Genomic DNA, 26,175 nt, shown 5'->3' on the forward strand with positions numbered 1-26,175 from the left:
GCAGCTCTACAGTCTTATGCAGGGTCCTAGACATTGTCATCCTCATGCAAAGATGCCATCTGACTGGAGCGTAGATTGAAAAATGCCATCTGACTGGAGCATAGATTTTAACATTGGGGGCAAATTGGGGAGGACAGAAAACTAAGAAGTCTAACTTCACACCACCACATTCTTCCTATTTTGGATTTCCATCCAAAAGTTAATTACTCTTTGAAGCAAAGGGCTTTGGGAATAGTTTTGGACATGCTTTAGTCTATCTTGAAGGCTACACATTTAGGATTTGTCTAGAGGAGGAAAAGAGGTAGGGATTAGCCATCACATAAATGATATAGACCCTTTCCCCTAATGAAGTCGTTTTCTAATCTAAAGTGTGTTTTGCACATCTTTAGTTACGAGATAAACTGAAGCAGTTAAAAGAAACACTAATTAATACATTTGTTTCAATCTTTTGTTTATCATAGAGATGGCATTTGTCGTCATAAACCTTTTTTTACTGAATGAGGGTTTCATTAACTAGAGATTAAATTAAAGTTAACGCAGAGGCTGCCCTCTAAAATGCTAAGTACCCTCAGCTACTGTTAACTTCACTGGGAGCTGAGGGCATTGCAACATCATCAGGCCTGAAGCTGTCCACTAGCCATGAAATGAGTCATATTGTATACTCCACCCCATGACTCCCTGGAGTTGAACAGCACCAAAAATGTGTTGATGAGGTGCTTGTGTATATTTGCCAGGAGCATTTTCAGGCCTTCTCTCCCATGTGCTTGTCAGGATATTTTTAATGTGCAGCTGACACCTGCAGGTTGGGAAAGTCAAGAGGGAAAGAGACATGCAGTAAATATTTTTAAAATGTTTTTTATTTTATTTTAGTCTGTCTGTCTGTCTTTCCCCAAATTAAGTAATTACTTCTGAATGGGATCAAAATTGGGTTTGTTTCACTCATTCATTCACAAACTGTGAGGGGAAAAAAACAACCTTCTGATTTACCAGGTTTAGAGAATTATGTCAAGGAAAGGTTTTCTCAATGCTTTGGCTCTTGTCTTTAAAGTAAACTGATACAGAGACTTTGACAGGGATCCCAGCTTACTGATAAGAACTGACAGTGGTTTATTTTGAGAAGCTGTCAGATTTTAAAGGGGCTCCAAGAACATTAGTTTAGTGCCTGTCATTTGTGATGTGTGAGTTATGTGTGTTCTCTACACTTTTTTTATGGATGTGTAAAGAAAATATTGGACCAGATTCTCCTTGGATGTTTACCCATAAAAATCAAGAGTCATAATGTCACAAACTTCAGTCAGAACAAACCCAATGGCCATGAGAGCCTGCGGAAGCCCAGGGGGCCACAACACGCCACTCCCAGAACGCTTACAGTAGGCCTTCCAGAGCCTTCCCCCGCCTTTCACTCCGGACGCCCATGGACAGGAGGTAGCTGAGTTATAATGGTGGCCAACAGCAGCTTGGAGGAGTTAGGTGCCTTTCTATACTGTGCAAGCAGGAAGGAACAAGCTGCTTCTAGCCACAGGTAGTGGGGTTGGCTGGGTGAGAGGAAGGAGATGACCTCTGGAGAAACATGGGCCAGGTATCCCTACATCCACCTCCAGCCCTGTACCCTCCTCGGTTGGAAACAGTTCCCATCCTTTTCCCTCCTGCACAGACCAAAAGGCTGCTGCTTGCCATATCCTGGTGTGCACCCCAACAGAAATCTGAGGAGGGGGTTTGTGACCCTGCTTGTCTCCCACTGTTGCTTTGAGAAGACATGGTACAGTAAACTTCCGATAATCCGGCACCTTTAGGACCCAGGGGGTGCCGGATTATCAGATATGCTGGACTATCGGGGGGGCTGGGGAGGTGTCTGGAGTGGGGTGGGAGGGGATGCCACCCCAGACCCCTCATAACCCCCCCTTACAATAGTCCGGCGATGCCTGCAATAGAGCAGCTGGGGTGCTGCCGGGTTGGTCCCGCAGTGCCGAGGGGCGGCGCTACGAGACCAACCCAGCAGCACCCCAGCTGCTCTGCTCCCGGCTTCCCCGATTCAGCTGCCTGTCAGTTTCAGCAGCAGCTGAATGGGGGAAGCCTGTCCGGCTGCCCCAGCACTTCCGGGTTCCTGATGGTGCCGAACCATCAGGAGTCCCGGAGCATTGGATGCCGGACTAATGGAGTTTTACTGTACCTACCAGGTACCAAGAGAGGTGGGTCCATCCTGGGGGCCCAGCCGGGCACTGGAGAGTTGGGTCAGGTTGGTCAATCACCCCCATTCCCATGTGAGAGTAGTGTATGGGAGGGAGGGAGAGGGAGAGAAAGAGAAAGTGTGTGACCTTTCCCCATGCAAACTTTAAAGAAAAGAAGGTATCCTTTTTTGAGGAGTAACGTTAGTTTAAACCAAGGGGTTTGGTTCGAGCTAACACGTCCCGGCATGTACTTCCTGGTTCTAATCACCTGTGATTTGAACTAGCGCGCTGGTAAGATCATGCTAATGAAGCGCAGGATAATTAAATCCCCTCTTCATTAGCAATTTCGAATGCCTGCATTTGCTATTTCGAATGCCTAGTTCGAACTAGGGTGCGAGTGTAGACATACCCTGAGAGTGGGTGCACCCTCCTGGGAAAAGAGCTGTTGTGCACTATAACATACTATGTGTAAGACAGCATCTGGGCATCCATTCACACAATCTCACAATTTGGCAAACTGGACATTCAGGTGGCAATGAAGACTGCCTTTGGTAGGAGGATGCATCACAGTGTGGTGATCCAGCCATAGAAAAGGAATTTTAAAACTCTCTACATAGTTCTGTTTGACTCCCTGAGCCACACTGCTGTATAATATCCATTGGTTAATGAGAAAGTAGGAATGGCTATCTTGAGTTAGTGACCATTTCCATTCTCTTAAGTTGAAGGTTCAGGGTTCTGAACCTCTCTTGTTTGGAGTGTTTCTTTGTCCATTAGGATAAAAAGACCTGTTTGGTTCTTCCAAATTGATTCATGAAGTTACGCTCTGCTGCAGGAATTCAGTTTATTGATTTAGTGCTTCTAAGATCAATAGCATGTTACAGTCCATAAGTGATTGTATCCTTTGCTATGGACGCTGTCGTAACTGGCAAGCATTTCAGTATATCAGGTCATGCCCACCCTTGTCAGTGACTGATGGATGTAGTTCTGTCTTTGGAGTTACATGCAGGTTGATTGGTTTGCAGATGTAAATACCTTGTAACTCAGGAAAAAACATTTTTTGGTATGTTGAAATACATTTTCTAATGCTGCCGTGTAGCAGAACCAGCTTGACTTCTTGTCTATTCAGTCCTGTTCAACATATTCATAAATGATCTAGGGCAAACAATGAGGTAGCAAAATAAGGAAAAGTTATTTACTTGCTCCCACAACACAAGCTGGAATAGACAGGAATGTTGTTCCTACCCTCTGTTTGTCAGAAACTGGGAATGGGCAACAGGAAATGGGGCACTGGATGATGACCTGTTAGGTTCATTCCTCTGGGGGCACCCGGCATTGGCCGCTGTCACAAAGCAGGATACTGGGCTAGACAGACCTTTGGTCTGATCCATTAGGGCCATTCTGATGTCTTGATAGTCTCCTCTAAGCGATTAATTTTCAGGAGTGGAAGTAATGGATTCCCCCCCCCCCCCCCTAATTATGTTCTTTGGCTCTGGATGTTCAACAATTTTCCAGATAAAAAATATTTGTTTCCTTCCTCTCTATTTTCTGTTCTGCATTCTTGTTTGCTAAAACTATTGGATGCATAATTCCCCCTTCTATGGGGATGTTGAAGCGCTCTTTATTGCAGTTAAGAGACTTTTGTGAGGCTTCTTCTAGGAACTTAACATATGGCTTTTGGATCAGTTATTTCCATCAGCTGGCTATCTGTTGTATAAAGAGATATTTCTAACTTTATGGGGTCTCACTTCACTGCCCTTTAACTCCATGAAGGAACAGTGGAAACAGGAGAGGCTACTCATATTTCACTAATTCTGAACTTCAGTGCAAGGATGTAGAAAATGGGACCATTTTATGGCAGATTTTAAAGCTATTCAGCAGCTTTGAAAATAGATATTGGGTGCTAAAGATGTGCTTGTGCTTCAGAGGTGAACAGTAAAAGATAAAAAATCAACATTGACTAGCTTTGTGCTTTTCTGGAAGAATCTGGTCTCTGCTAAAGTGATATTCAGAAATGTTTTTGAAAGATCTTCAGAATCATCAGAACTTGAATTTTTTTTTAAAGTGTGTTGAGGTCCACTAATGCAAATAAATGACACACGAGTTCCACATTTTCTCAGAGTTGTGCTATCTAAAAGGCATAGTCTCATCTCCGTGAACAGGGATCCCACTGTGGTTAAGCGCTACATGTGTAAATTCCCAACCGTTTGAGACTAAAGTCATGCATTATTAGGAGTGTGTCATGGTTTTTTAAAGCTAATGCAGCCATATTTAACGCTGAAGCTGAGCTCTTTATTCTCCTTTCAGAGCTCTAAGACAAGGGGAGATTTATTTTGAGCGTTATTATTATTTGTATTGTAGTTCCTAGGTGTTCATATGGAATCAAGGCCCTGTTGTGCTAACATAACGAGACCGTCTTTGTTCTGAAGAGTTTAAGGTCTACATAGGCAAGGAGTGGGAAGGAAAACAGAGAGACAGAGGGGTGTAGTGACTTGCCTAAAATCGCACAGAACAGCTCAGGGCTGCTGGCTCCCAGACTATTTTGTTATACAATGGACTGTGTTGCCTCCTTTATCTAACATTGTCTAACTGTCTTCATTCTTTAGCATAGTCAAACAGAAAAAAAAAAACTTGAAATATATATATTTTTATTTATATCTCTTTCTCACCTTTCAAGCCGGTCAAAGCCGAGGAGAGGAAAAAAGCTTTAAGAAACACATCTACCATTTTGCACCATAAGTAAACTTAACTGTTTTGTTTGAGAGGCCTGATTTAAAATAAAAGCAATATCAACAGAATCAGCATCTCTATTTGCAATGCTGGCCTGGTGAACAGAAATCTCTGGACTAGCATAACAACCTATGGAAACTTGTGGTGGTGGTTGAGAGGGGTTTGGAAGTTTTTCATCCTTTCTGGAGGACTAACGTGATCATCTCATGAGCAGGGAATTTGGAATAGCATAAGTGAAAGAATTTCCTGTCCCCAAATCACTTGTCAGCTGTGGGGATGCAAGACCTTGGAAACTTTTGCAAGCACAGTACTGCTTTGGGATGATGTTAGGGCAGCCTCAAGAGATTTTTCTGCTCTTAGCAAATAGAGAACATCTGTCCTTCCCAGCCCCTGAAATTGCCCCAGTAAACAGAGGTTAAATATTTTACTTTTCTTAATATTTTTCTGACCTGAGTGGCCACTGGTTCAGCTCTGTATGATATAATCTGCCTCATGTGATGATACATTTTAATGACCATCAATGCGTGTAGTGGTGTATAAACCGTGGAAGACCTAGTTCTGCCCCAAGAAACTCCATTTCTAAATCCTAACACAGTGTAAACAAGTTGAGGCTCCTTCCTCTAGTCAGGGGCAGATGACCGTTTTGCGGGGCCCCGGGCAGCATAATTCCGCGGGGCCCCCCTTTGCCACGGCGCATGCGCAGTGACGCCATGCGCAGCGGCGCCACAGCTCATGCGCGGGGCTTTCTGAAGCATGGGGCCCGAGGCGGCCGCCCCGTTCGCCCTGCCGTATATCCGCCCCTGCCTCTAGTGCTGCCTTTTCCACTCACGTCCCCCAGTCTCTTCGGTGGATAATTCTTACTGATACTTGAACTCTAGTGGGTATTTTTACTTCAGATAAAATGTATTTTCCCAGTGAGATGCAGTAGTTAGTTGCTTGTGTACCTGAGAAACATCAGAGCATGGCCACTCTTTTGCTTGCTACTTAAAGGTGATGAGGTTTAGTGATTCTTGTCACGCATGTCGGAAATTATGACTAAAAACGATCAGTCCCCAAAAGGCTTGATTTTTGGCTTTCATATCCAGTCTTTGCCTGTGGCACCCTCGACATCTGGTGGTGGCTGCTGGAAGAAATCTGTCAGAAGATCATTCACATTAATCACCTATAATAATCAATTCACCATTAATGGTTTAGGATTGCGGTGATCACCACAATATAAAGCATGCCAAGAGAAGGCTTGTTGATTAGAATGCTTGGTGTATTTGAATGCTGTACAGGCAGTCCCCGGGTTACGTACAAGATAGGGACTGTAGGTTTGTTCTTAAGTTGAATCTGTATGTAAGTCGGAACTGGCAGATTCAGCCGCTGCTGAAACTGATCAGTTTCAACAGCGGCTGAATCTGGACGCCAGTTCTGACTTACATACAGATTCAACTTAAGAACCCCAGGCATCCCCAAGTCAGCTGCTGCTGAAACTGATCAGCGGCTGATTCCAGGAAGCCCGGGGCAGGGGCTTCCTGTAGTCAGCCACTGGTCAGTTTCAGCAGCGGCTGACTTGGGGACGCCTGGGGCAGAGCAGCTCGGGTGCTGCTGGGTTGGTCCAGTAGCGCGGCCGCTCCTCTGCGCTACTGGACCAACCCAGCAGCACCCAAGCTGCTCTGCCCCAGCCGTCCTGATTCAGCCGCTGCTGAAACTGACCAGCAGTGGCTGAATCAGGACGCCTGGGGCAGAGCAGCTGGGGTGCTGCCGGGTTGGTCCAGTAGCGCCCAGAGCGGCGCTATGGGACCAACCGGCAGCGCCCCAGCTGCTGTACCACAGGCGTCCGGAGCAAAGCCACGGAGCACGGGGGCAGCGGGACAGCCCAGACGCGCCGTGGCTGTCCTGCTGCCCTTGGGCTCCGCGGCTTTGCTCTGCTTTGCTCCCCGTCCCCCTGGTCTGCAGACCAGGGGGACGGGGAGCAAAGCGGCGGAACACGCTGGCAGCGGACAGCCCAGACGCGTCTGGGCTGTCCGCTGCCCGCATGTTCCGCCGCTTTGCTTCCTCTCCCTGGTCTGCTGGAGACCAGGGAGAGGGCCCCCTTCGTAACTGCGGATCCGACATAAGTCGGATCCGTGTAACTCGGGGACTGCCTGTACTTTGCATCGTTTCTATGTTCTACAATGAAAAGACAAGGTTTTTTTGGGCGTGGCTTTTTTTTGGCTGGGGGGGAGGGAGGAGTAGGAGTTGGGAAGGGATGGCTCTCTTAGTGCATAGTTGCTTCTTGTTTCCTGTTTGGAGGAGCCATGTGCTAGGATGCCTGGGGCAGTTTAGTCCTTGATTCTGCAGATGACTGAAAGTAGGTAGGCCCCAGTGCCTACAGCCCCATGGATATCTGTAGCTGCCCATGTGGAGTCCCTTGCAAGTTCAGAGCTAAAGCTGCTTGCAGTTTTTCAGATAAAAAAAATTAATAAAAATGCCTTTTTTAAAAAAGTTAAAAAAATTAATGAAAAATGTTTTTCAAACTTTTAATTTTTTTCTGACAAAAATGAAAAACATAACCATGCTTTCAGTTTAAGTCTTTAGTTTTCTGCTTCCCTTTCCCCTCACTTCTTTTTCAGTGGCAAGTGGAAAAGGGAGGTGGGAAAAAATGGAAAACGGTAAACGGAAGCCAAACTATTTTTTTAAAAGAAAAATTTTGAAGCAAAAATTTGATTTAAACCTTTTGTGAAAATCTCCTATAAATTAAACTCATTGCATTCTGAAACGGAATGAAAGTGATTTAGACATTTTTATATTATTCACAGTCGGGGCTGGCTTTAGCAAGCGTGGGGCCCGATTCCGGGGGCAGGGCCGAGCATGCGCGGGGCCCCGGGTGGCTCCACACATGCGTCGCACGCCCGGGGCATTGCGTACCTGGGGTGGCACTGCACGTGCGTTGCGCACCCGGGAGCGGGAGCCCCCTTAGGTGCGGGGCCCCATTCCGGAGAATCGGCCAAATCAGCCTAATCCCTGCTCTGGGATGTCTTTCTACTCCCCCCCCCCCCCCTTATATACACACACACGCATCATGCTGTCTGTCTTCAGGGAGCGGGGGATGGCATAGGAGCCATTATGGCCGTTCTGTGCCACCAGTGGCATTTGTAGTGGGGAAATTCCTCCAATGGCCAGGTAGGCTGATTTTAGGGCAGCTTGGCATTGGTGGACTGGCACACAGGGCAAAGGATTCACCCTGCCTGACTCAAAATGTGCAGTCACTGAGCAGGTATGTTTCCAGTGAGGTCCTGCAGTGGCTGGTTCTTGGACCTACACTATTTAACTCTTTTATCAAGGAGCTAAAATAAAACATAAAATTGTCAGCAACGAAGTTTCTTGATTACACAAAAAATGGGGGGAATGGTAAATAATAAAGAGGACAGGTCACTAATACAGGGCGCTCTATATTTTGCTTGATAAGCTATGTGCAAGCAAGCAATATGCATTTTAATATAACTGAATGTAAAAGTATTCAACTAAGAACTGACATGCTTACAGGATGGAGGGTTCTATCCCAGGAAATAGAGAGAGTTGCAGTAGGACAGCGCCTGTAAGAAATGTAAGTTACTTTCGCCCCTGGGATGCACAAACAGAAGAATTGCAAGTGGAATAAAGAGGTTATATTACTTCTGTATTTGGCACTAGTGGGACTGCTGCTGGAATACTGTGTCCAGTTTTGGTGCCCACAGTTCAAGAAAATGTTGACAAACTGGAGAGTGTTCAGAGAAGAGCCACAAGAATGATTAACAGATTCAAACGTATGCCTTGTAGTGACTGACCTCTTTGAATCTATGTAGCTTAACAAAAAGAAGATTAAGGGGTGACTTGATTGCAGACTGTACATATCTAAATAAAAAACAAAAAATAATATTGGGCTCTTCAGTCTTGCACAGAAAAATACAACACAACTCAATAGTTGGAAGTTGAAACTAGATAAATGTCGCACTGGAAATAGGCATACATATTTAACAAAAAATAAATGACCATTGGAACAATTTTCCAAGAGTCATGATGGGCTCTCCATCACTGATCATTTTAAAATCAATATTGGATTTTTTTCTAAGAGATTGACATAGTAATTACTTTTGGGAACATTCTATGGCTAGTGTTATATAGGACATCAGACGTGATGCTACAAAGACTCTGTCAGGTCTTGATATCCTAATGAATGAATACAACAGGGTCGGATTTTAAATAGTGCCATACTCCTAGGGGAACACAAACTTAAGAAAAGTCAACAGTGTGCCACTGTTGCAAAAATAAGCAAACATTATTTTGGGGTGTATTGGAAAGAGTGTTGTAAGCAGGGTAGTGTCTAGGAGGATGTGGGGCCCAGAACAAATTAGTGTGTATGGGCCCCGAATCAAATTTTTTTTTTACAAGTGAATCCTTGTGTGGAGAGGAGATGTTTGGGGGGTGAGGGATGATGGAGAGTCAAGGGTGGCGTCAGTGCTAAGTTTAAGGAGGCCCTCTTTGCCGGGGGTCCCAGAAAAGGGAGGGGTCCTGGGAGGAAGGGTAGTGGATGGGGACAGTCTGGCGCTAGCAAGTTCCAGCCGCACTAGGGCAATGCTGGGAGCTGGTGGGGCAGAGCAGGGGGCTGCAGTTGCTACAGCTGTTGTCAGTTCTCTCCCATTATACCAACCTGTTCTAATTCAAGACCTCAGAAAGTAGCCCTTCTGTTTTCTTTGTTTGTTGTTTATTATCTTTGGTTTGACTCCTGAAGGAAGAAGAAAAGTAAGGGATCTTATGTGTTTATCTGATTGAGGAAAAAAAATGCAGATTAGAAACTTTTTTTAATGTTTATGTTGACTTTAAAGGGAGCTTTGTTAGCCCTGTTGTGGCAAATAACAGCAAAAATGAGTATAAATTAGGTGAGAGAAACAAAATACTTTTATTCATTTTGTTTACTTTGTGCTTTTGGCAGCACTATGTGTATATCAAGCTTTGCTGTTTCCTTCGGTATAGTCAGTTCTCCTTGTTTAGTGTGACACTTCTATAATGCAAGGAGGCAGAATATCTTTTTTGAAAGAAAATATTATTTAATCATAAAAGCTGGCAAGCGGTTTAAGGGGAATATGGATAACCAAAACCACTTTAATTTGTGCAGATTTCAAATTGCAAGTGCCCCTTTAATTTTAATGAAGTTTTTTGAGTATTGAAGGATCAAAGAATCTCCTAAGAAAAACACTTTATTTGAGATTTAATTAATAAATACAAAAATGGTGTTCTGAACTGGGAGTTTGGAAAAGTAACTGGATCTCTTTGCTAGGAAACTGGTGACAATTAACAGGTCAGAAATTTTGGGTCAGGTTTTCAAAAGAGCCTAAGTGTCTAAGCCAGTATAAACATACATCAATATAACTCTGCTGCTCAGGGATGTGAAAAATCAACTTCACTAAAGTGCTACTGTACTGTGGCACAGCTGCACTGGTGCAGCTGTTTAAATGTAGACCTGACTGTAAAGGCATCCAAGACTGCTGACCGGGGGGTGGAGGCTGCTTTGGGGCCTGGCGATTAGAGCCCTGCAAATTCGTGGGTATCCGCGTCCGTGAATGCAGATATATGCAACTCATTATTGAGGCTACAGATGTGAATACAAAGTTTGCGTCTAGAACCCTGAAAATCTGTCGATATCCATTTTATATCCGTGGCCATCCAAATCGACATTTTTGCGGATACAGATGCAAATACAAAACTCTCTATCTCCATAGAGCTCTTATGGCAGTTTTGAAAGGGCTCAGGGTTTCTGGCTACCAGAGCACTGGTCCCTTTAAATCACTGAAGGAGCCCCACACGGTGCACTCTGGGCACCCCTGAAGGGCTGACTGGGGGAGGTTATCCTTACCCCTGCCTCTCTTCCTGTGAGGCCCTATCCCTTCCGGCAGCATGGAGCTGAGTCCCATCCCACCTTGCTTAGGAGCCCAGCAAGTCTCTCTGCAGCCCTGAAGACATCAACCTTTCTTACTTTCAATAGGAATTTTATGAGTCATAAGGGATCAGCCGACAAAGGCTTTCTTTGTCGCCCGATCCCCGTCTTGACAGCTGGTTTTTGCAGTAAAACTGCTGACTTGGCAAATCGCGGCGGCCATTTTATTCAAATGAAGTGCGGGAGATTTAAATCCCCACTTCATTTGCAATGTCAGTATGTCTAATTTACATCCCTCTGGCGACAGAGGGATGTAGTCTAGACATACCCTTAGGCACATTTTGAAAATTCTACCTTTTGATGCTTGATTTACGAAAGAAAAGAATCTATTTTATCCCCTTCTGAAAAAGACCATTCCTTAAAATGAATGTATCACTTTGATTCACATCTAAATTGTAAGAATTGGAGTATGACATAACCTGGCTGCTGGTGGATCAGCCCACCCCTCACAGGAACAGAGCTGTGTCAGACATAAAAAGCCTTAGTGGAGAGGCAAGTGTTAATAGACAGAACTCTGCATCAGCCAGGCCTTATTAGCCTCCCAGAAAGGCACCTGGAGCAGTTATAAAGGGCGGGAAGATAGTTGCTACGGATGGATCAAGAATCAGGCTGCTGACCAGAGCTCAGGCCTGGCTGGCTGGTTTATATTCTACTTCACCCTTTGCAACAAGAAGGGAGTTTAAAGACTGCTCTTTGTGCTCTTCTGCTACAAAACAGGAGTTGAAAATTGATTGTATGTCTCTGCTTTTCCCTGGAGCAGGAGGCATCCACAGATTCTGCCAACCCTTCCTTTGGCGTGAGAAGGGGATTTAACGATTATATGTACTTTTCCTGTGTTCAGCCTGTGTAAGGGATCTTTGTCTCTGTTTCTTGGAGAGGATGTAGGACAGTGGTTCTTAACCTCTTTGGCACAGTTACCCTTAAGCTTAACCAATAAACCAGAATTACACCCTCCTCTGTTTTTAAATGGGAATAGACAAAAAGAAAATGACAATTAATCATTTTGAATGTATTTTGTTTTCTCATACATTACGTTGAACAAAGCTGAACACCTATTGTATTTTAAACTTTAGTATCCCCTGAAATGTGTCATATTACCCCTAGAGGGGTAATTACTCCCAGGTTAAGAACCGCTGCTCTAGGAACTCTGCCAGTGGAAAACAAGTTGATCTCCAAGGTCCTTCCTCGGGGATAAGGATTATCTGTTTTGGTGTTTGTACTACATGTATCACAATGGAGTTCCCATCGCAATTGGTACCTGTGGGTGCTATTATACTATACATATTTAATAATAAAGACTGTGCCCTGGAGGACTAAAAAGAGGGATAGGGTTGCCTGAGAGCATGGAAGACCTACCAGACTATAACCTTAGTTTGGGTCTGGATGGGCTGGAGTTCCTTTTCTTTCCTGGCATTTGCAAGAGGCTGACTCCATGACAGGAACTGGAGAGTATTGATTTGATAGCACAGAATTGGACTTTGATCAGAGAGAGATGCCTTGTGGATTCTTCTTTGGTGTTAGCCCGACAAAAGGATATGTCTAACTTTTTATTAAACTGTTCAGAGAGACTCATGTTTTTGTGCCTGCAGCTAAAGCAAGGTGAAGCAGATCACCAAGGCTTTGACGCATATGATGTTCTTGCATTCATTCCCATTTGTTTATGCCAAAGTCCATTGTGGTAAAGATCCAGAACATCTTTCCCCTTTAGCAGCTGAAATCTCAAATCCACATCTAAATGAATGCACAGTCTTAATCATGGTGGGGTTTCTTTGTTTTCGTGTTTTGTTGTGTTTTTTTTTTTTTTTTTTTAGGGTGGCAAAATCACTGAAAGTTCCTGTGTATGAAACGCCAACAGGCTGGAGGTTTTTCTCAAATCTGATGGATTCTGGACGATGTTCGCTTTGTGGAGAAGAAAGCTTTGGCACTGGTAAGAAATCCAGAGACAACATTTTCCTTTGAGCCTTAACTCTGCATATTCTCTTGTAGGCTAATGGGCACTAATCTCTTCATTAACAGGTAGGAAGACTTAACAAATTAATTCCATGGCATGACTGGCTAGTGGACTCTCAAAGGTTCATGTTGGGATTGGTAACCTTTAAGCTCTGGGTGCTACATAACGAAATATAAGAGTTTCAGTAGCAAAAACAGTAGGCCAAACTCCTTCCATCCATTCCATCCGAGAACAGTATAGGACCCAGAAAAATTTCTCCTGGTCTTACTGCAAAAACAATTTTCAGTCGCTTGCTAGCAATTTGATGGATTGTGTGCATATGTATATGGTCATTGTGAGGGTCTATATATTAATTATCAGGCTCTGTACATTAAATTGAACCTGTTGCAGGTGTGTCTCTTTGGGATCTAGTCCAGTTTTCCAATAGTTCTGGTGACAGAAAGAACTCTAATAAAACTACCTGAATGTCCTCCAGTCAGTTGCCACGTTTGCCCAAAGATTGAGTAGCCTGCTAGGAACACAGGCTTGCTAGCTCCAGCATATTCTCCAAACATGTGAAGCATCTGTCTATACAGTTTATACATCTTTCATTTAAATGTATTGGAACAGAGGGGAATAAACTCCACTGCGTGTTTATCTTTTTCTTATTCCTAAATGTGTTGAAGAGTGCACCTCACTGCAGTTCTTCTTTAAAAAATATTGGTTTTCTTATAAGGGTTTTAGCATAGAAGTACATCTAAATAGGTACACAGTTCGTCTGTAAATAAATTTTATTTTATAAGAATTCTAGGAAGTTATTTGATGCTTGGAATCGGTGTTTCTCAGTCACTGTATGAGTACCCTTAGGGGTACTTGAGAGAAGTCTGGGGGGGTACATCAGCACAATTGAAATTTGGAGAAAACTGAATTTTTGTTTTAAGTTTCACAGCGCTTTATTATTTTTGTACTTTTTACATCCAAAAATGTCATTGCCTGCCCAGCTACGATTAAGTTGTTTAAACAAATGTGTTGCAACGGTAGAACAAAATTTTGTGTGTCTGAAAACTGTAGGTATTGGGGGTACTTATAACTTTTTTTAAAAGGGATACTTTATAAAAAAGGATGACACACACTGTTCTAGACTACATTGCCCTTCACCAATTTCTGCTAGCACTGGGAACTTGAGTCTGTGTTAAGAGTTTATCTTTAATTACCTCACTCTAGAGATAGGAAAATTGGCAGTTCTTTAATTTGCAGAATTTTGTACTTACAGGAATCTACCATCCAGTTGTCCAACACAGTGACCTTGCCACTCTGTAAAAGCAAGATGGGTTTTACAGATCCACATCTAAATTATCACATTTATTGAAATACTAACCTAATAGCACTTAAGAGTAAACAGTTCTGTGTCCAGGTAATATAACCTTGCTGTAGTTCCTAAATACTGCAATCCCCTGGTGTTGTAACAAAAAGTAGTTTTGCTGTGGTCAGTAAATAAAAGCACATTTTCTGCTATAAAAGGACAAAAGATTTTGAAAACATACCATAGGGCCATGTTTCCCTTGTTTTCTGGCAGCTAATCTTGGAGTTGAACCAATGCATGAAAATCTTCTTCCATTTTTGTAGTAGTGAAGGAAGTTTGTCAGATGAGGTTAGTAATTTGCTGGTATTATGAGTAATATCCAAGACGCAGCTTAGAGGAAGGTGGCGGCAGCAGCAGCAGCAATTCTTATCTAAGTTTCATCAGCAATTTATTAACCAGAATTAGGAAATCTGTGTGTATAATTTATCTTGCTTATATCCACCTTGGCAAATGCTGCATCTAATTTTCACTATTTTTCTCTCTCACTCACCCACTCTCACAGATACCTAGACTTTCGTAAAGCATTTGATTCGGTCTCACATGTCCTTCTTATCAATAAACCTAGAGCAAGACATGAAAAGTAATTCTTCTACTCTATTCTTCTGCTCTACTCTGCACTGATTAGGCTTCAGTTCAAGTATTGTGTCCAGTTCTCGGCCCCACGTTTCCAGAAAGATGTGGAGAAATTGGAGAAGGTCCAGAGAAGAGCAGCAAACATGATTAAAAGGTTTAGAAAACATGACCTATTAGGGAAGACTGAAAGAATTGGGCTTGTTTAGTTTACAAAAGAGATGACTAAGAGGGGACATGATAGCAGTTTTGAAGTATCTAAAAGGGTGTTACAAGAAGGAGGGTGAAAAATTGTTCTCCTTGGTCTCTGAGGACAGGACAAGAAGCAATGGGCTTTAACTGCAACAAGGGAGGTTTAGGAAAAACTTCCTAACTGTCAGGGTGGTTAAACACTGGAATAAATTGCCTAGGGTGTTGTAGAATCTCCATCTCTGAAGATATTTAAGAGCAGGTTAGATAGACACCTGTCAGGGATTATCTAAACAGTGCTTGGTCCTGCTGTGAGGGCAGGGGACTGGACTCAATGACCCCGCAAGGTTCCCCTCCAGTTCTAGTATTCTATTCTATTATTCTGTATATCAGCAACACCAGAGACTTTCTGCCACAAACTTAATAGGAAGAAAAGCTAAGAAAGGTGAAGAAGAAGCTCTGTTGCAGGGGTGGGGAACCTTTTTTTGGGTCAGGGGCTGCTGACCCACAGAAAAATCAGTCGGGGGCTGCACACAACTGAGAAGCAAAAAAAAAAAAAAGCAAAACAAATTCTCACTGATGTGTCCGCTAACTGAGAATCAGAAAGACACTCCCCACATTCCCCTCACACACCAGAGCCTAGGGGAGCCCAGCCTACTAGATTTTGTGCGCTCCAACTCTCCCCCACTGCTGCTTCCCCACAGGGTAAGTGTGTCTGTGTGGGCTCTCCAGTGCTAGGGTGGGGTCTAAGCCTCAGGAGCTGGGTCCAAGCAAGCCAGGGTTCCCCACCTCTGCTCTATTGCTATAAAGCCTAAAGAGCTGTATGCAGGGGCGACCTGTGACTTGGCCGCCTCCTAGGGTGCCGCCGCCCGGGATGCCCGATGATGACGTCACGGGGGCACCCGCCGATGACGTCAGTCCATTGACGGCCCTGCAGGCCGGGGCACTGATTGTGCGTTCCGCCTGGGGCTCCAGCTGCCGCAGCCGGCCTCCAGCCGCTCCTGGCTGTATGTTACATAACATTAATTAATATATAATACACAGTTAATATGCAATTAATATATCAAGCAGTAAAACAGTGCCTGTGAGTCAGCGTGTTGTGGTCAGGATCCCCGCTGATCCAGTGGCAGAGCGCTCTGCCGCTGTTAAGGCCCTGCTCCGGGACACAGTGGAGTGAGTGGGCCTGCGTGTATGTCCCGTCCTGCCCTCTCCCCCCCGCCACTCCAGTCCATGAGTGGAAGTCTCTACCCTCTCCCGCTTCTCTAGGAAAAACACCTGCACTTGTTGGCTCTCTGCTCTCAACCGTGTATTATATTAAGTAGACCCGACTGATTGCACCACCCTGACCTAGGGCTGTATATTTCAAGGCTCAGCCTGAACCTGGGCCCGACTCCCTGAACTATTGCTGCCTGCCCCGAGTGAGAACCTGGCATTCTGACTGTGTGCTTGGCCTGACCGCAGGCCTGAGCCCCTGAACTGTAGCTGATTCCCTGTGTGCGACTGAGCCAGGTGGGTGTAGTGAGGCGGAGTGACTGCTCACTGACTCAGACAGGGATGGTCCACTCCTTGAGCCTTGGTGAATAGTCCTGATGCAGACTGGACTGCAAATTCCATTATCTTAAATCATGTAACAGAGTCATCTTTATTCAACTTGTCCTCATCCATCCCTCCACAAATGCAAGTCAATGCCACACCATTCCATTTCTTGCCAAAGAGTTTTGTCAAGAGATTGGCCCAGTGCATTTTCAATCTGTCTAGTTGTGGTTCGTGGTCTCTGGGGATCCAGTCACTAATGCGGGCTGCTCAACTATTGTCATGTCTGCAGACTACATGACCCACCCAGTTTTGCTTTGCATCATACATTCCCTGCACTACATCAGTCACCTCTGTATGCCTTCTGATCTCCTCATTCAGTATGTGATTGTAGAATATCTTGCACTTTCATCTTTCCATTGTTCTCTGGGTGACAGCAATTTTTTCTTCATCTGTTTTTTGTCATTGACCAGCTCTCTGCTCTGCCTATCATTGTTGGCAGAACAGCGAGTTAAACAATTCTTTCCTTTTCTTCATGGGCTCTTCTGTCTATTTTATGTTATAAAATGCATATTCAGTTTCTTCCCACATATTGTTGGGAACTTCTTCTATAACCTGCTGCTTCGGTGCTGTATGCTTGACATTTGACATGTGAGAAATAAAGATCATTATAGAATTTTGTACATAAAGATAAGAATGTGGCCCCAAAAATCTTAGTTTCCTTAAAATGTCAGTAAGCTGTGGACCATTGGTAGAGGAAGAATTTAACAAATTTGCAAACAAAATAATTTTCTATTATGGCTAAATATTTTTTCAGTTTGGTTTTGTTTTTAAAAATTATATTTAGAGAAATGATGTCCCTGATAGAATTGACTATAAAATATTTATTTGATTTCAGATGATGAAGATGATGATTTAATTTATCTATTGAGATAGTACTCTGAGCTCTTACTCAGTATTGGGGCCCTATTGTATTAATGGGTAGCAGGTTTAAAACTAATAAAAGGAAGTTCTTCTTCACACAGCGTGTTGTCAACCTGTGGAACTCCTTGCCAGAGGAGGCTGTGAAGGCTAGGACTATAATAGAGTTTAAAGAGAAGCTGGATAAATTCATGGAGGTTAGGTCCATAAAAGGCTATTATCCAGGGGATATAATGGTGTCCTTGGCCTCTGTTTGTCAGAGGCTGGAGAGGGATGGCAGGAGACAAATCGCTTGATCATTGTCTTCGGTCCACCCTCTCTGGGGCACCTGGTGCTGGCCACTGTCGGCAGACAGGATACTGGGCTAGATGGACCTGTGGTCTGACCCAGTACGGCCATTCTTATGTTCTTATGTAGGCAAGGTACAAACACATAATAAGAGACAGTCTCTGCCCCAGACAGCTTACAATACCAAATCCATTAGACTAGGACAATTTTTGTGCCATTTGATGCTCTTTGCAAGCTCATTCTATATATGGGATTACACTTCTGTGTCAAACTGCAAGGTATTTGGACTGTTTAAATTGAGTAGCTGATTGAGAATGAAAATCTGCAATGATCATTTTATTTCAAATAGTTTAATTTGAATCTGTTCATAGTCGTCTTCTGCCTTACCATTCTTGTATCGAGAAATGTATAACATGCTAACAATGAAAACCAAGCAAACCTGCCTTTTATTTAGACAAAAGTCCTAAACAGTTGTTATTACTTGAATTAAGCATGTCAAAAGTTAGTTCAATGTAAGAGGACAGACAGAGACAAATTTGTTATCTCTTCTATTAAGCTCCCCTTCCTGCTTTCCCTGCCAATCTCTTCACTGAAACACAGGCCAGAATTTACTAGTGTTTCAGGGTTTTTCAAAGGAAGAATTAAATCTAGGGTTGTGGTATGTTGACCTCAACAAGATGGAAGCAGCAATACTAGTGTTAAAACCCTTGAAATAGAGGGCATACGTTGTTGTCGTTGTGCATCTTTAATTTGACCAGGTTATAAAAATAGTGCAGATCTTGTATTCCTCCATATCCATCTGCTGATCCCTGGCTACCGGACAAATGATTAGCATGATACGAAATGTATAAACCAAAGTGTAAGTCATGTCTGCTCAGTAAGGCACTCTGTCCCTTCAGTGGTGGGTGGTGGTCAACTCAGAGACAGCGTGCTACAACCTTGGGTAAGCGGGGTTGATCTTTTAGCTCAGGCAGTAGGGGTCTAGAGGTCCCAGCTTTGATCAATGCCGATAGTCTGTCCAGAGACATTGGTGTTACAAAAGTAAATATACCATTAGTTGAACTGAGGTGGGAAAAGGCAACTGGCTTCATCTATAACATAGTATGTTTTCCAATTAGGTCAATTAGGAATAACTAAGAGTTAGAAAGTGAAGAAAACCAGAGGTATAGTAAGCTAAGTACACATTCAGCTAGCAGAAGCAGAAGGAATGTTGTTGTTTTTTTTAAATAAAGGCAATAAATAAAACAAACATGCATGCAAATAGTAAATAAACCTATGGTTGACAGAAATGCTGAGGAAGGGAAATAAGCATTAAGAGATGAGAGAGAATGACCAACAGGTTTTGAGAGATGCCAGTGGTTCAGTAGGGTTCATTTTTATTTAAATGAAAAGGACTCCACCTATACACACACAATTATAGCTGTACCTCGGAACAGGCTGGTATTTTTACTGGTAACCTTTCAACTCTGGAGAATTCTCATTGCTTTCAGTTTTCTGTCCATGCTTTTGCTACCACTTTTCTTTCCTCCTTTTCCTTTTCCCATAGTGACACCAAGTTGTTTGTCCTCTTGAAGGACATGCAAAGGTCACAGCGCATGCCAAAGCTGCTAAGTGGATCAGAAGAATGATACATGTATACACTCACCCCTCTTCATGGAGATTTATGAGCTCAGGCCATGCCAAGATAAAGCTTGGAACATCCCGAGGCTGTTCCAAAAATTCCTGTGCCCATGTTTCACTGGACCATTTTGGTTCAGTAAAATGCACATGAAGTACTTGGTAAATCAAAGTGCAACTCACTTTTAGTATCTAGTTCAGATATCATAGAGATAGGATGTTGTACAGAGCATTTTGCTGAATGACTAATGTACAAATTTTACTGTGTGTCTCTAACAGGTCGTGCTGTGTAGAAGTTTATGTAGCAAAGGAATGTTTGATCTGTCATAGCAGATCAAATCATTGGTGCAGTTAGTTCATCCTGCCTCTGTTGCTAATACTGTAGATATTGGAGGGTCTGTTCACACCCCCACCCTGTAATTGTAATATCTGAAAGCCTAATACTTGATGTTTCAGTGCAAGGGCCCGGCAGTTTTGTCTAGCCCAGGAATGGCCAACCCATTTAACAATGAGAGCCAAAACAGTGGCGGAAAAAATGCAAAGAGCCACACCAGAATTGTCAAGCCAAAAAAAAAAAAAAAAGGCCCCCCAGAACAGAATGGTCAAGCAAAAACAAAAAAATTAAAAACAATTTTTTTTTAAAAGGAGGCTGCCCCTTTAAGACAGCTGCCCTCTTGGGTGCCATTTTTTGAAAACCCCGCAGCTCCAACTCGGTAAGCACGGGGGGAGGTGGAGGGGGAGCCAGCAGGGGTCATTTGGGGAGCGTGCAGGAGCGGCTTCACGAGCCGCACTTTTGTGGGGCAAGAGCCGCATGCAGCTCACGAGCCACGAGTTGGCCATGGCTGGTCTAGCCCATACTGTCATAGATGGAGTTATGCTGAGGCTTCTTTCTGATCTTCTGATGAACAGGCTCTCCCAGAGAATGACAGAGTCCTGGGCAACTTTGAGTTTAGAGGCCACATATCTAACTTCTCATCCATAGGGTCATACTAAAACCAAAAGAATATATGAAAATGAACACTTGCGACACATTTATTTATTAACAATTAAGTCATTGTACCATTATCATGTATACTAAAAATGTAACTTTTAATTGGGAGTTTCCACTGCAAGCAAAACACTGGAACCAAAGCAAAGCCAATCCCCATTCAGGAAAAAAAAGAATGACATTCAATATGCGCTCCAGGAATACTTTCCAGTTATCAGTTTCTGTGTTTATTTCACTCAGGAGTAAGTTTTCAATTGAACTGTCAGTTAGTGCTGCTCTACTAGCTGATTCACATGTAACACAGTTATCTTTATACGATACTGAAGTTTCATATGCAGGTATTCGGTCTTTCAACTTCCTCCAACCTCTACTGATGCTCCAATCAGCTGGATTTGACGGTACTGATACATTTGAAGTATTACTGCTAAAAATGAAACAGGGTACACAGTAGAGAGCCTGCTTTTCCATGCTCTAGCAGAGCCAGTCTCTTGTGTAGATCTCTCCATTTGGAAGAGTTTTTGTCCGTAAACGAGTGGGAAAAACATGATTTTCAGCATCTTTCCGTATGGTATTTGGAATCTGAAAACAACTAACCTTGAGAAATGAGTGCATTTGAGCAACATTGTTCTTATCAAGAAGTCCAATATCAGGTTCTGACGCCACTGTTATTACACTGTGTCCTGTGCTAGTCCGAGTTCTTGCTCTTGCTGCGCAGCATCTCCAATGTTCTCATTTTCTGCCCTCATAGTCTCTAAGTCGAGTGTAGATTCCGCTGTTGGTAATTTCTGTGTCTTTGATTAACGACCTCCTCATTGTGAGGCAGTGACATTGAAATGTCATTTGTGGGTACAAAGTTTTCATCATCAGAACTGGAAGTGTCACTGTCAGCATGGTCACTGTCTAATGGCTGAGGCATCTTTTCTACCAGAAATGATGTTATTGGCTTTAAACTCTTAACTGCTGCTTCACTCTGTTGCTTTTGCTTTCTCTTATTTGCACTACTTTCAAATCTTGGCTTCATTTTTATAAAAGGGTTCTTTTAAAACATGGTAACACACAATAAATGAATTCGCTAAAGGCTATTGGTTATTCAAAATTATAAGTGTATGTACTTCGCAATTAATATTATGTAATAATGATTTGGGGGTGTTATTTACTACGTCCCTTATAGCCTTATTTTAAAGTCTTGAAATTTTGTCTGCTAACATGTTCCCATTATTAAATTATTCTAATAACTGGTGCGTTGTTATAAATATGAACATGGGACGATTGCCGGATTAGATATGCTGTCTATTAAACAACTAGAATTAAAAGTTTATTATCACAAAAAAAGCTTTTAAAGGTGAATCTAAAACACTGGACGAAGAGATACCTTACAACTGAGCTTGATATGGTTATTTTATGCAAAGACACATACCGTATATTCCGGCGTACAAGACGACCTCTGATGTTAAAAAACATCCCCCAAAAATCGGGGGTCGTCTTGTACGCCGGATGCCCCGCCGCCGGAGCCCCTCCGTGGCTTTGAAAGCCTCGGGGGAAGCCGGTGGGGGGGCATCCCAGGCGCGCATGGGCTGCCCCCCCGCCGGAGCCCCTCCGCGGCTTTGAAAGCCTTGGGGGGAAGCCGGCGGCGGGGCATCCCAGGCGCGCATGGGCTGCGCCCCCGCCGGAGCCCCTCCGCGGCTTTGAAAGCCTCGGGGGAAGCCGGCGGGGGGGCATCCCAGGCGCGCATGGGCTGCGCCCCCGCCGGAGCCCCTCCGCGGCTTTGAAAGCCTCGGGGGAAGCCGGCGGGGGGGGCATCCCAGGCGCGCATGGGCTGCGCCCCCGCCGGAGCCCCTCCGCGGCTTTGAAAGCCTCGGGGGAAGCCGGCGGGGGGGCATCCCAGGCGCGCATGGGCTGCCCCCCCGCCGGAGCCCCTCCGCGCCGCCGCGGAGGGGCTCCGGCGGGGGGGCAGCCCATGCGCGCCTGGGATGCCCCCCCCCGCCGGCTTCCCCCGAGGCTTTCAAAGCCGCGGAGGGGCTCCGGCGGGGGCGCAGCCCATGCGCGCCTGGGATGCCCCCCCCGCCGGCTTCCCCCGAGGCTTTCAAAGCCGCGGAGGGGCTCCGGCGGGGGCGCAGCCCATGCGCGCCTGGGATGCCCCCCCGCCGGCTTCCCCCGAGGCTTTCAAAGCCGCGGAGGGGCTCCGGCGGGGGGGGGGGGGGGCAGCCCAGGCGCTCCTGGCGGCTTTGCTCCCGGTGCCTCTGGTCTGCTGGGGACCATCTCCAGCAGACCAGGGACACCGGGAGCAAAGGAGGCGGAGGGGCGCTGGGGTATAAGATGAAACCCTATCTTTTAATTAAAAAGATAGGGGGTCGTCTTATACACCCAGTCGCCCTATACGCCGGAAAATACGGTAAGAAAAAACAGGAATATGAAAATCTCCTATGCAGAGATAAACATCTAATTTCAAGGTTAAACTCCCCCTCAGACCAAGCAAAATCACTTTACAGTAACAGAATTGTGATTTTCAAAACCTCTAAACTATGCAAGATTGTAAAGAGTGTTTCATAATGTAGAATCACTAATCACAGAAGCTACTCCTGTCATGCAGATGAAAACTTGGATGTGACCGAAAATTTGGCGAAGGCCCATGGTCCCACAATGATTTAAATCATTTTTTCCAGGTATATGTAGCTTCTTTCGTTGTCTCTGTTATAACTGAAAGATGTGTAATAAATGGAAATGACTTGGTAGACAAATGTCAAAATTTGAGCCCCTTTTTCTCCTGAGGCCTGGACCAAATGACTCTCTTGGTCCCACCCTTTCATAGGGCCTGCTCATAAATGGAATTATTACCTAGGAAATTAGATTTACTTGACTTTATGATGTGAAATTATGGGGCTACAAGTGGTCATAGAATTATCCAGACCTATTTATTTTTATTATTTAGCATTTATATTATAAAATCAGAGAGGTAGGGCTATAAGGGACTTCGAGAAGTCTTCATGTCCAGTTGTCCTGCGCTGAGGCAGAACTAATATCTCTAGACCATATTATGGGAGCACCCAAGGACTCTAACTAAGGGACACCATTGTGTTGTAGTAGCAGCACCTAGATGCCCCAACCAAGATTGGACCTCTGTCGTGTGAAGCCCTATAGTATACAAAGGTGTCCACATTCCTTGCCTGAAGGAGTTTTTAAATTCAGTTGTGCTGTTTGGCTCTCTGGTCTCTTGTGTCAATGACCTTCACATACTATACCATAATCTGCACAAGGCAAGGGTTTTGTTATATCTTCTAGAAACATTAACTTTTGCTTTTCTTGACTTTGTTCAAGTTTTAATTTATGCAGCCTTGACATTACGTTAATGTAGGTATCTGTATTTAATACTTCTGTTTCTCTTTAATTGTGTTAGCATTTTAGTGATTACAGTTAGTATCTGAAATTCACACTGCACTGAGTTGAATGGGACAGGAGAGAGAGGGATTGCCACCAATTGTAATTGTTTTTACAGTGACAGATTTCTGCAAATCTGCCTTAACTGTGGCAGTGTCCACGCTACAGTCTGTGTTGGCAAAGTGTATTTCACTCTTGGATCTGAATATTCCACCCCCGAACAGACATAAGTTATACAGGTTGGACCTTCCTGGTCTGGCAATCTCGGGACCTGACCAGTCCCAAATGACAGAATTTGCCGGATCAGGGGAGGTCCCCTTCCACCGGCCTCCTAGGACACTGCCCCTCTCTCCTGCTGACTCCTCTCCTGCTGTTACAGGGCTTGGGGCTTGGCTCTGGCCCGCTCCTGTATCAGAACAGCTGTGCCACTGCAGCGTTGCATGGATAGACGTGGCCTTAGTAGAGCAGCAGCAGTGCATCAGTTTACATTGTGACAGCTGTATATCTTCGTAATGTAGAAAAAGAGAAATCTTATTAAGCGATAGCATGGAATTTACGGACTATTGTAAGAAGCAGTAACATTGCAAACTAATTTTGACATTGCAGGATGTGTGTTCCTTTTCACACGGGCAATGTTCGCTTTTTCTCTGTCTGGCTTTTGGGTTGGAGGATTTTGCTGAATGTGTTTCAGCGACATGGAATTTCCCTCAGGCAAACTGTCCACACAGCCGCCCTCATGGCTGGATAATTAGGGCAAGCAGGTTAGACTATGCAATGATATCCTAAAGGAGGCAGAACTTCATATGTGACTGTTCCTGCTCTGAGCAAACCTCACCGCTGCGCCATTAACAGTCTCGGTGCAGGGTCTGCGTACACAACGAGTGGTGACATGACATAGCTGCCATTCTGCAGTTAGTCCTAGCACCACCTTCCCCGGGCATTGCTTGGCTTTGTCTTCCTCTTCAAGTCTCTGTAGTATGGCATAAAGTCACATTTTCTGTGTAAAAATAAGCTGCATGCTTCTGAGACTTCATCGCATGCTCATTCTCACCAGTATCTACTCTCCTGCAATTTCTGCATAAACTACCTGCTGTGGGTATGTATTTCAGAAGAAACATGGTGAAAGTTGGCCCAAGGCAGATGTCAGGGCATTTTTTAACATCTGGGGAAGTGAGGAGATGCAGCTGAACTCTGTAATTTGGAATACGCTGCTTAATAACTGGGAGTTGGCACATATGATTCCGCATTTTTTTGAAACAGTCTCAGTTATGTAGGTCACCCTGGACACTGATGAGCAGGAATCACAATGGTTAAGAATGTAATGACATTTATACTCTGTAGCCAAGTAATTTCCCATATTTTGTTGAATTTAGTAATGTAGTTTCTGACGTGTCCGTGTCCGTGTCCGTGTCCTTCCTCCTTACTACCTTTAAAACAATTACTTTGGCTGCCAGGAAAATGTCTGTCTGTTTTGTTGTTTTACTGTATATAAAAAATCCCAAACAGATATGAATTCTGATTCTCTTGTCTGGAACTGTTGTTTGCATCTTCCTTAGTGTACCTGCTAATAAGGGCGCATTACTCATTTCTCTTTAGGGTCTGACCACATCCGAGAGAAGGATGGACTCTGGGCTGTGCTAGTCTGGCTTTCAATCATAGCTGCTCGAAAGCAAAGTGTGGAAGAGATTGTCAGAGATCACTGGACAAAATTTGGCCGTCACTACTATTGCAGGTACGGATCATTATGAAACACAGAATGTCCTTAGCGCAGTTTTGGGGCACATTTGGCTTGTTTAACTTTGTTGCTGTTAGTAGTGAAATGTGTTTTGCAGCACTTCAGGTGTGTGTGTGCACAGAACATAAATCTGCTGTAGACTAAACAGTGTTCCTAGGGACATTTGCGGTCTAAGTGTCAGCTTTAACTTGAAGCATAAGTTACAATCCCAGCAAGGTTTACTCAGCTCTTCATTTTCCAGAGATAGATAAATAGAGTGTTGAACACGCTATGGCATGTGGGCCTTTTTGACAGGACCAACATCCTGCCTGCTTTTTATTAGGAGTGAAATCCTTGGTCCTGCTCAAGGTCTATGCACTTCAGACTCCTACTTACATTCTCAAAATAGGGCTTAAGTGGGACTCATGCGATGTATAGGTCTTGTGCTGGCCCTCTGTCCAGGAGGAAATTTACCCTGCAGAGTTTAAGAAACCCATAAAATGTTTTGTTGCTTAGAAAAGTTCCTTTTCTCCCTCCTTGCCTATTGTCCATGCAGTATGCCAATTAGTTGCTGTCCTGCCAGCCCAGAGTTGGCTACATATCAGTGGAGTGGTATTTATATGGCATGTCACTAATTTCTCTGGGTAAACAACGTTGTCTGAAAGCAAATTGTTGGTGTTGCTAAGAACAACTCCAAATGTAGGAGTATATCATATATTTTCTAAGTGGGTTCTGCTTACTCACTGAGGCAGGTGGTTTGCTATCCCAACTGAAAAGAGAGGAGGAGGGAGTGGCATTCTGAAAGGGAAATATTCAGTGTGTGGTTTGAGCAATCCTGAGAGAGAAACACTAAG

At 44.1% G+C, this 26,175-nt stretch overlaps 1 protein-coding gene across 1 annotated transcript in view; it reads left to right on the forward strand.

Moving 5' to 3' along the window:
* PGM5 (phosphoglucomutase 5) overlaps positions 1-26,175 on the forward strand; it is a 103,659-nt gene that overhangs the window by 49,297 nt on the left and 28,187 nt on the right. Inside the window, exons 7-8 of the mRNA XM_075931677.2 lie at positions 12,645-12,760; positions 25,204-25,339. Of these exons, the coding sequence (XP_075787792.1) occupies positions 12,645-12,760; positions 25,204-25,339 (252 nt within the window). The remainder of the gene's footprint in view (positions 1-12,644; positions 12,761-25,203; positions 25,340-26,175) is intronic.

This window comes from Pelodiscus sinensis, chromosome 6 (assembly GCF_052426305.1).
Source record: "Pelodiscus sinensis isolate ZL-2025 chromosome 6, ASM5242630v1, whole genome shotgun sequence".
Lineage (NCBI taxonomy): Eukaryota > Metazoa > Chordata > Testudines > Trionychidae > Pelodiscus > Pelodiscus sinensis.